This window comes from Anguilla anguilla, chromosome 11 (assembly GCF_013347855.1).
Source record: "Anguilla anguilla isolate fAngAng1 chromosome 11, fAngAng1.pri, whole genome shotgun sequence".
Classification (NCBI taxonomy): Eukaryota; Metazoa; Chordata; class Actinopteri; order Anguilliformes; family Anguillidae; genus Anguilla; species Anguilla anguilla.
The window spans coordinates 27,778,808-27,789,756 of NC_049211.1; the positions used below are offsets into that span (position 1 = coordinate 27,778,808).

The 10,949-nt window shown below is 48.1% G+C and overlaps 1 protein-coding gene across 1 annotated transcript; it reads left to right on the plus strand.

The window, feature by feature from the left end:
• Nucleotides 1-482: 482 nt before the first annotated feature.
• On the plus strand, nucleotides 483-7,620 carry krt8 (keratin 8). Its single transcript, XM_035382958.1, has 9 exons — nucleotides 483-1,000; nucleotides 2,890-3,098; nucleotides 3,715-3,775; nucleotides 3,884-3,979; nucleotides 4,317-4,481; nucleotides 5,097-5,222; nucleotides 5,524-5,744; nucleotides 5,843-5,898; nucleotides 6,841-7,620. The coding sequence occupies exons 1-9, from the start codon at nucleotides 584-586 to the stop codon at nucleotides 7,113-7,115; spliced, it is 1,626 nt and encodes a 541-aa protein (XP_035238849.1). The 5' UTR covers nucleotides 483-583; the 3' UTR covers nucleotides 7,116-7,620.
• The last annotated feature ends 3,329 nt before the right edge of the window (nucleotides 7,621-10,949 follow it).

Below are 10,949 nucleotides of genomic sequence, written 5' to 3' on the forward strand. Positions count from 1 at the left end.
TGATTGACAGTGCCTGAGGATAGCATGCGCTCATGTAAAGCCTGAATACAGAATGGAAAGAAAATGATATGAGAACAGCAACGTCCTTGTCTTGCTCTCTTCATGGCCCAAAAACATTTTCAGTAATTTGCATTATGCGACAGATAGTGATGAATTGGCAGGTGACTGTGGCAGTAGGTGATAGGTCCCGTTCTACATGTACTTGCAGCAGGAGCCAATTCAGAAATTCACCTGAGGGGCATACATTCCTTTTGGTTACCTCAGCTTAATGCTCGCGGAACAATAAAAATGACACCCCACCAGGTGAGTGCATACAAAAGAGCATTCTGTTTTTCTTACGGGTGTAAAATCCAACAATTCAGAAGAGCATTTCAAAGCGGTGCCGTGCTTCTGGTTTGTCCCCTCCCACAGTCCCCACCCCCTGCTCCGAGTGCTGACCAATGAGGGGGCTCCACCCCTTTCAGGATATAAAGAGAGGGCAGTGCCTTGGAAGTTGCTCGAGTCTCTCCAGCACAGCAGACAAGCACGCCTGTTTCTCTCTCTCTCTCTCTCCTCGGTCGCTCCAGTAATCCAGCCAGCCACGATGTCGATGAGATCCAGGAAGACCACCAGCTACTCGGTGGTGTCGGGGGGCTCGGTGCCACGGAGCTTCAGCAGCATGTCCTACTCCGGGCCCAGCCAGTCCTCCCAGAGGCAGAGCTACAGCGTGCGGAGCTCGTATGGGGGGGGCGCCAGCCGGGGCGCGGGGGGGTTCGGCTCGGGCGGCAGCTACATCACCAGCTCGTCGGCGTACGGCGGGGGCATGGGTCTGGGCATGGGCATGGGCATGGGCATGGGCATGGGTGGTGGCCCGGTGGCCCCCATCACCGCTGTCACTGTCAACAAGAGCCTTCTGGCCCCCCTCAACCTGGAGATCGACCCCAATATCCAAGTGGTCCGCACCCAGGAGAAGGAACAGATCAAGACCCTGAACAACCGCTTCGCCTCCTTCATCGATAAGGTCAGTCCGTGGTCTCTCTCTGTTCAATCTCAGTTGGAACATTTTGAATGAAATTTAATAGGCTTTATTGGCACAGAACTCTATCTGTTAAATTTCAATACAAATATTTTGAGTGAACCAGACGCTTTGCTGGCATGGAATTCTCTCTCTCTCTCTCCATTAAGTTTCAATGTGGACATTTTGAACTTTGCTTTACTGCCATGGAACTCTCTCTCTCAGTTCAGATTCAGTCTGAATATTCTGAATGTAACTAAATGCTTTATTGGCATGAAATTCTCTCTCTCTCTTTCAGTCTCTCTCTCTCTCTCTCTCATGGCTGGAGGGAATGAGATTTGTCTAGTTATTAAAAAAAGTCATACTTGAGCAACGATGTGAAGCTTTTGTACACTACGTCTGTCATTTTTCACACTTGCGTGGAAAAGAAGTTTCCAGCTCTTTTAGACAGAGTGCTCTCTGAGCGTGAGGACGTAGCTAGCGCCACAGCGGCTCCGATCAGAGCGGGGCTGCATGTCATTTCCGTACGCAAGCGGGTCAGCGAACGCACCGCCGCGAAAGCCTGCCATTAACCTGTCTGGCTCCAAGCTCTGCGCTGGGACAGAGTGGCAGAGGAAAATCTGTTTCAAAACAGCTCAGAATTTCCAAAGCATGCTGTGTACAGACCACAAAAAAAAAACTTCCCTGCGTTTGGGGGGGCGGGGGTGGGGGTGGATGGGAGACCTGTAGGAGACGGGGGAGGGGCTCGGGCTGTGCGGAGCAGGGTGTGTCCGCTCTGCTCTCGGCCAGGACTGTCTCGGAGGGGGGGAGGGGCCGACTCACCCCGGCACCTCTGCGCACCAAAAAAGGACACCGCACCTGGAGGGACGGGCGGATTTACATAACGTCCGCCGGCTCCTTCCGCTCCGCGCGACGCTCCGTCCTTGCGGTTCGCGGGCGGCTCTCCGCAGAAAGGAGCGCCCGGAACGGCGGAATGCAAAGCCGCCGGGAGAGGCGGCGCGGCCGCGCCTCAGAGAGGTCTGAGCGTTTGGCGCGCCGCGTCCCCTTCTTCCATTCGGCAGGATGCAGCTCTCCGCTCTGCGCTCCTGCTGCCTGTCGCACGCGCTTGAAGGAGTTGCGTCGGTTGGTTAATATTTAAAAAGGTTCTCTGGTGTCATGTTAACACCAGCAGGTTGCGCAATCAGTCTCTGCAAGTCCCGAAAAAATGTAATCGGTACGATTTCTTCTCTTTACGTTTTATTCTCCCCACGTGATCCTACAGAGCCGAGTTAGTGCTTTAGTGACATACTCCCTCCCCGACCTTGGGAAAGTGCCCTGGCTTTAGGTGTTGTACTGCGGCTTGTATGGCGGTTTAGTTTGTTGGCGCCCACGGTGTTAACACCTGAGGCCAAAGAGTACGACGCGCAGACGGCGGTAAATCTACTTCCTGCACACCGAAGTGAGCGGACATGCGACTCCCCGTCACTCGCCTCTACACTTGCGTGGCAGTTAAATATTTACCCAAGCGGCAATCTGGGCCCCGCCCGGCTGGCCCTCATTCTTTTCAGGCCTGCTGGCCCCGCCTCCCCGGCCTCACCCTTTTAAAACAGGAAAACAAGTGAAAGGCCAGCTCTCTCTCTGCTTTCCTCTTCTCTTTACCCCCCGCCTCTGCCCCACATCACCCCTTCCCAGGACAAACAGCCTCGCCCCCCCCATACAACATTGCATGCATTCCTGCTCCCCAGCAGAGAGAGAAATTGAACCAGCACTCCCAAAAATGGCATTGTCCAGTGCCCCCTGTGTAACTGGGGAAGGCAGGGGTTTGAGCAGAACCCATTCAAAGCTCCAGTAAGGACTGGCGATCCACAGGCCCGGCTGTCTGACATGTCCATCTCCCCTCCCCCTCCGACCGACAGGTGCGCTTCCTGGAGCAGCAGAATAAGATGCTGGAGACCAAGTGGAGCCTGCTCCAGAACCAGACCACCACGCGCTCCAACATCGATGCCATGTTCGAGGCCTACATCGCCAACCTGCGCAGGCAGCTCGACAGCCTGGGCAACGACAAGATGAGGCTGGAGGCCGACCTGCACAACATGCAGGGACTGGTGGAGGACTTCAAGAACAAGTGAGTCAACCGGCTTCAGTCCCCGGCTCTCAATCCCTCCCATAATTCCCAGGAGAGGATGAGAGCCGTGCCATTTCAACTGACCATTTCTTCCACCAGTTAACAATAGAATGTACTTTCACTGCTTTAAACTGCGTCAGCTCTGACAATGAAGCTGAAATGAAATCCAGTTTTTGAATGGCAGTTAAAAACAGGCTCAGATTGATTTGCAGCACTGAAATACACGCTGCACTGAAATACACTCCTTTGACAAATGACAGGCTCTGTCTAGACAGAGTAGGCCTCCAGGGTAGAGACAAACGAAATGGAGGCATGTTTCATAACTCAACTTTTCCAGTGGAAACCAAAACCAGGAAGCAGCTCAACGGCTTCAATAGTGCTCTTCCCCCCTCTAGCGTCAGGTCGGCACACTGCATCACAACACTGGCAAAACCAAATTGAAGAGCCTGACTGTTTCTGTAGTGACCATTAAAAAACCCATTCAGCCTCTCAACCTGGTTGCTCACAGTGTTTTAAAATGACCATCCTCCAGAGTCAGAGTTGAGAATATGGAAGACATGTCTCTTGTCTTTTGGTGCTTCACCTGCTAATGCAGATTTCCACTCCCCTCCTCCAGGTACGAAGATGAGATCAACAAGCGCACCGAATGCGAAAATGAGTTTGTGCTCATCAAGAAGGTCAGTGTTGTTATTTCAGTGTGTGTGGGCATGTGCGTGTGGTTTGCAGTCTCAAATAAAGAATTTAAATGTATTTATTGTGATGTGGGTGTCCCTCTGTTCCTACAGGATGTAGATGAGGCCTACATGAATAAGGTGGAGCTGGAGGCCAAACTTGAGAGCCTCACTGATGAGATTAACTTCTTGAGACAGATCTATGATGAGGTATGTCTTGCATACATACACACACATACACACACTCTCACACTATTACACATTGACACACACACAAACACACACACACATATATTCAGTAAAAACACACATACATGGAAAAACAAACAGACACACACATACGTACATACACACAGACACACACACACACTACTACACATGGACACAGACACACACACTATGCATTCACACATGAACACCCCCCCACACACACTACTACACATGAACACGTTTACACACACACACACACACACACACTCACAGATTGTACTGATTGACTATATGTGGAAACCACCTTCCCTCACCTTCCCTCCCTCCCTCATTCCAGGAGCTGCGTGAGCTGCAGAGCCAGGTGAAGGACACCTCCGTGGTGGTGGAGATGGACAACAGCCGTAACTTGGACATGGACTCCATTGTGGCAGAAGTGCGCGCCCAGTACGAGGACATCGCCAACCGCAGCCGCGCAGAGGCCGAGTCCTGGTACAAGTCCAAGGTAACGCAATCGCTCCCTCCGTCCGCCCTCATCACTTTTTCACATCCCTGTTTTCAATTTGCGTAGCCTGTCACCTGTCATACATTTCAAAAAGAAAAATTTCCCTGTAATTGCAGCCTTTGGGATAAAACCTGTGGTGAATTCAGTTTTGTCAGCCATTTGTCAGCCCCGGATGAGGCTAAAGATTCAGTTCACTGCCTTCGTCAGTGCAATGCTGTCGTGTGCTGATTGCGAGCTCATATACTAAACTCAAAATGACATATGTCAACTAAAATGACAGCACAGGTGTGCTTGGCATCATTACATTACAGGCATTCAGCAGATGCTCTTATGCAAAACAATTTCTACAGCTTTCGCTATTTTTTTACATCCATAATACAGATGGATATATACTGAAGCGATTCAGGTTAAGTACCTTGCTCAAGGGTACAATGGCAGGGCTCTATATGGGATTTGAGCCTGAAACCTTTAGGATAAAAGCCTGGTTTCTTAACTGTTATTCTACGCTGCCACAACATGAGTGCTCGTTTCCATGCGCGTATGATCTGGTCAGAACGTCCAGCCGAACTGCACTGACGTCTGCCTTGTCGTACGCGCCGCATGGTTGACCCACAGTATGAAGAGATGCAGGTGTCCGCCACCAAGCACGGGGAGGACCTGAGGTCGACCAAGACGGAGATCAGCGACCTGAGCCGCATGATCCAGAGGCTGCAGTCTGAGATCGACTCCCTCAAGGGCCAGGTAGTTACATTGACATTGCATTTGCACGCATTCACCGAAAACCTTTATCCTGAGTGACTCACATTGTTATACGGCAGAACGCATACTGAAGCAATTCAAGTTAAGTCAATTGCTCAAAAGTGTAATGGCAGACTCCCAACTGGGAATCAAACCAGCAAACGTCAGGCCTAAATGCATAATGCACTGCACCGCGCAGTCGGGTGCCTGTGTAGCGTAACCGCGCGCAGGCCTCTTCATACTAAAGCGGTGGGCTGCATTGCTAGCACCGCCCAACGGTCCTTTGGTTTCTGCCCCCAATCAGCGCGCCAACCTGGAGAACCAGATCGCAGAGGCGGAGGAGCGCGGGGAGATGGCGATTAAGGACGCCAAGGCCCGCATCAGGGACCTGGAGGAGGCCCTGCAGAGAGCCAAGCAGGACATGGCCCGCCAGATCCGGGAGTACCAGGACCTGATGAACGTCAAGCTGGCCCTGGACATTGAGATCGCCACCTACAGGAAGCTGCTGGAAGGCGAGGAGGACAGGTGAGCTCCTGGCTCCGCCCGCGGGATGAATCCGTGAGCTTCTCTGGCTGTTCTGTTTCCGCGTGAGGTCTGAACTCCTCTTTTTCTCCATCCCGCAGGCTGGCTGGCGGCATCAAAGCTGTCAACATCTCCAGTGTAAAACAGAGCTACACACGTACGTTGCAGCACACATCTCCCGTATATCTGATCTCCACATTATGGTTAAGTTGAGTTAGAGTTGTGTTAGGGTTAGGGTTGAGTAAGGGTTAGACTCTGGGTTAGGGTTGAGTAAGGATTACGCTCTGGGTTATGTTTGAGTAAGGGTTAGACTCTGGGTTAGGGCTGAGTAAGGATTACGCTCTGGGTTATGTTTGAGTAAGGGTTAGACTCTGGGTTAGGGCTGAGTAAGGGTTAGACTCTGGGTTAGGGTTGAGTAAGGGTTAGACTCTGGGTTATGGTTGAGTAAAGGTTAGACTGGGTTACAGTTAGGGTAGGGTTAGAGTTGAGTTAGGGTTTGACTCAGTTAGTGTTGTGTTAGGGTTAAACTCTTGGTTACGGTTCAGTTAGGATTAGACTTCGGGTTATGGTTGAATAAAGGTTAGACTGGGTTACAGTTAGGGTAGGGTTAGAGTTGAGTTAGGGTTTGACTCAGTTAGTGTTGTGTTAGGGTTAAACTCTTGGTTACGGTTAAGTTAGGATTAGACTTCGGGTTATGGTTGAATACAGGTTAGACAGGGTTAGAGTTAGGGTAGGGTTAGAGTTGAGTTAGGGTTAGGCTCAGTGTTGTGTAAGGGTTAGACCCTTGGTTATGGTTTAGTTAGGATTAGACTCTGGGTCATGGTTGAGTAAAGGTTAGACTGGGTTAGAATTAGGCTCCGGGTTATGGCTGAGTTAGGGTTAAGCTCTGGGTCAGGGCATGGTCTAGGATTGAGTTGGATTGAGGGTTTTTCTGGAATATAGATTAATATTATATATATATATATATATATATATATATATATATATATAATTCTGGAGGATTCCGTTTGTAATAAACACACAGATTTGAAAGAGCCCTGTATTCCCTCATCCCTTTGCCATGCCCTAATCACCCCCCACCCCTGCTCCCTCTCTGCAGCGAGCTACAGCTCCATCCCCATGGAAAGTGCCGGAATGTCCTACAGCTCCTACGGCAGTGCGTACGGTGGCGGGTACGGTGGCGGGTACAGCAGCGGCGGGTACAGCAGTGGCGGCGGGTACAGCAGCGGCGGAGGGTACAGCAGCGGCGGTGGCGGGTACAGCAGCGGCAGCGGCTATGGCAGCACCCAAAACAAGAAGAGCGTTGTCATCAAGATGATCGAGACCAAGAATGGGAGGGTGGTGTCCGAGAGCTCGGAGGTCATGCAGGATTGATCTGGATGGTCGCCGCCACATCTCCTCTCCCATTCCACTAGCACCTCCCCCCCCAAATAAAAACCCCTCTAACAACCCCCAATCCAATAAGACCCCAAGCATCCTCTAACAGGCTTTAGCCAGTCCTTACAGCAACAGGACATTCACACCGAGCTCATTTATTTAAAGTGAGGGACCAAAGAATGTTCCAGAACCAAGCGTGCCTTATGCTTAAACTGTCCTGTTTTGCACTAAAACCAAATGTCATCCGTCTAGCAGAGCAGCCCCTACCCGTGCTGTTTACGGCTTGGCCTACGGAAGAGCTGGAGCCGTCTGATTGGCTGAGAACAGCATGCAGGGTCATAAAGCCCCATGATAGGCCGTGTGTTCAGCGACTGCGATTCGAAGAAGTGCCTGTGTTTAATCAGCCCGCAGCTGCGGCTCTGCTCCGCCAGCAGCCAGCCACGCCCAGCTCTCTGAGGCGCTGTCTTTTGCTACGAAAGAATAAAAAGCGTTTACTGTTACACCAAAGAGTTCTGGTCCCCATCTGTTCCCGGGTGTGTCGTGGTTTAATGTGTGCAAGTATGCGTAGGAGATAAGGTGTCTTCCTACGTCTGAAAATCCCAGATAGAAAATGATGTAATAAGTTTGTTTTTTGTAATATTTGGCACCCAGTGCGGGGTTGAGTATATCCAGTTCCCACCCTGCTCTGGAATATCCAATTAAGATTTGCAGGCACGTCCATGCACAGCCTCCACTGCAGATTTGGGAGAGTAAAGACAGCAGAGGCCCCTCCAAAACTCATAGTGTCACCAGCCTGCTTCTTTTGACACCGCAGACCACAAACAAGCTAGCGTAGAGTTCAGCTGGAGAAAGAGCTCCGCCCTATGGGTCCACCGACTACAGTCGGCACTGGCACAGTCTGGATTCGATCCAAGGCCAGGGGGCTCACCCATGCACCACAGGGTGTTTCCTTAACCGAGTGAGCCACCCAGCATTCCCTGGTCCCTCTTACACACAAGGCCAAAAAAAAAGATTTGAAAAGACATAATTTATAGCTGTGAAGGACCCATGGTGAAAACAAGTGTTTTACCCAAATACCATTAATCAGTTCTCAGAAGTACCAAGGGGAAAACCCTGCCAAGTAGACAGAGGTTGTGAGAACAAATTCCCAGTCTATTACATGCGCTTAAATGTGATTATGTTATAGTCGGTTCCCATAGGAATTCTATTTCCTGCCTGATTACTGCCAACAGATGCATCTGATTCAGCCAGATGTGGTGTAGAAAAATCTTAGCCAACTGCAACAAGTCATTCCGTTATTTGAGTTGTTTTTTAACCCATTGAAGAGGTTTATTGGAATACTCTGTCAGAATTCTAAGCCAGAGTTCTAGAACTCCATTGCTTTCCATACCAACAGTGATTGGTACATTAGCATTAGAATGTTCAGGAAAGAACATTCTAATCACATATTTGTGCTCTCACACCTTAAAGGGTTAAAAGGAGTACATTTCAGGACAGATCAAGTTCAAGCAGAAACAGAAAGGTAAAAAGAGTGACCGGATAAGGTAAGAGGGATTGTTTAACAGCCATACGTTTAAAAGTGTACTGTACTATCTGTTTGTCACAAAATGTGTCATTTGTGTCACTGATTTGAGTTTGCTTACCCTCAGCGTCTTCGATAATAGTCTCCAGCTGGTGAGATCTCGGGAGACTCTCAGGAGAGTTGTTAGACGGGCCCGTAAGCGTTCTTGGAAAACAAACTACCAAATACAAGAGTACAAAAACAGAAAAGAAAATAAAAACCAGAGGAAAGACAAATACGTTCCAAAAATTCAACAAAATCCAAGGTAATGAAGAAACAGGTGCGGACAACACAGAGGAAGACATGTGTGGGACTAGATCAGAGGTTCGCCACCCTGGTCCCGGAGGCATGCAGGGTCTGCTGGTTTGTGCCATTACTCAGCACTAAATCCAGCTATTAAAAGCAGTTGACTCCAAAATTAACACACATCCACTGGTTTCTTGGGTCTGAACTGGTTTCTGTTTTCAAGGTTAAAACAAAGGCCATCACGGCATGTGGCCCTCCTATAGACGGTTTCAACGGTAACAACATAAACAAACGTTACTGCGCATGTGCGTTATTCTGGCCCTAACTTGACTTCCGGCAGACTTCCGCAAACAATCAATAACAACAGAGTCCCTCTAGACTATTTCTGATAACAAGCAAAGTAAATAACAAGTAAATTACGTTAGCTAGCTAGTTAAAACTATGTCTAGCCCGTATTATTTGGGGTTACCAGTCGAAGAAAAGAACCGTTACTTGGCCAAACTGAAATGCGATAATGTTACATTACCAGAAAATCAAGTGACAGATAACTGTTCACAGTATTGCACCTTGCTGAGCATCATACATTCCTTACATAATCCATAACTGTTCTGGGTTACATGCACATTCATTCCTGTATAAAAAGTGCACTCTTTCTATGATGTTGCTTAAAAACGATGATTAGAAGCACAAACTGGGGCTAGTGGGCAGCATGTGTAGCCAATGCAATTACTGTAGGTTATTTATTTAACCTAGATGTTTTATGGGAAAACATCGTGGCTCTTATAGTTTGGGTCATCTTGCTAGGTTACCACAACAAAAATGAGCAATGTAACGCTGTCAAGTCATTGGAAACAGGTATCATAACGTTAGTAAAAAACGTAGCTAAAGCGTATGAACTACTAGCATTGAGCTAACGTTACTGTGCATAATTTATAAAATGGTAGCTACGTTTAGCTAGCTAGCTAGTTGGCTAGCTAACTAGAATGAATTAATTAAGCTACAATCAATTTAGTTAGCTAATTCATAACTATTTCAGGCGTGTTACTGGTCAGCTTAGTTATCGCTTATTATGAGTTTGTTATCTGAAACAAAGTGCTAGAGTGAGAGCACCTATTCGACCACCTTCGTTCGACAGACAGGAAAGCGTAAACTGATTCGCAACTATATATGAAATAGGCGAAATATCGGTAACAACCTGTACCTAGTTATGTAGGAAAAATATCCTTGTTATCCTCCTGTGGTTATTTTTTCAGTACTTTCACGTTTTTTTGTGTGCCAGCAAATAAGTCAGACGTGGTCCAGCGCTAGCATTTGGTTGCTAAGGGGACGTGTATCGACCACCCCATATAAATGAATGGAAATTTGCTAGTATCCTGTCTTGCATATTGGAGGTTAATATGAGAAAGGGTGGTCTCTCATCAGCACGTCTAGGAATCCGTACATATTCTCTGTTGTAACCTAAGTCGCAGGACGCAAAATAGCCGTTAGGAAAGCAGTTTGAAATTATGAAGCAAAGTCTGCGCCATTGACTTTAATGGGTCGCGATGACATAATTCATTGTCTTAAGTTGATATAGTAAATAAGGCTGTATTAGTATTACTAAATGTGTATGTATGAAGTTGATTTTTTAAAATACAGTTTATTATGTGTATTTTTACAGGACTTACATTTTAATAGGTAACGATGTCCAGTTATTTCTCAAAAATACGAAGTAACAACGGGCAAGCACCAGCTATGATAATCGCAGGGATTCATCAATTCGTTTCACAATTTCCTAGTGAGGTTACAAAGTTAAATTATGTATTTTTACTAATTTTCGAAATATAGTTTGTTCCTGAGGTCAGGTTGCACCCCACAGCACAACAACCTGAGCCCAACATCAGTCTGTTCATCAGTTTAACTTTCACTCCATTTGTAATCGGTGCCATATTAGCCAGTAAACACAAACCCAATAATAAACAAACACAGACCGGAAGTTAACTTAGGGCCAAGCGCACAACCTTGGCAACGCGCGTGCCACTGAT

Coding starts and splice junctions, on each gene's coding strand:
- krt8 (XM_035382958.1), top strand. CDS start 584: ATGTCGATGAGATCCAGGAAGACCACCAGCTACTCGGTGGTGTCGGGG. Junction 3,980..4,316: donor TGAGACAGATCTATGATGAG/GTATGTCTTGCA, acceptor CCCTCATTCCAG/GAGCTGCGTGAGCTGCAGAG. Junction 5,745..5,842: donor CTGGAAGGCGAGGAGGACAG/GTGAGCTCCTGG, acceptor TCCATCCCGCAG/GCTGGCTGGCGGCATCAAAG.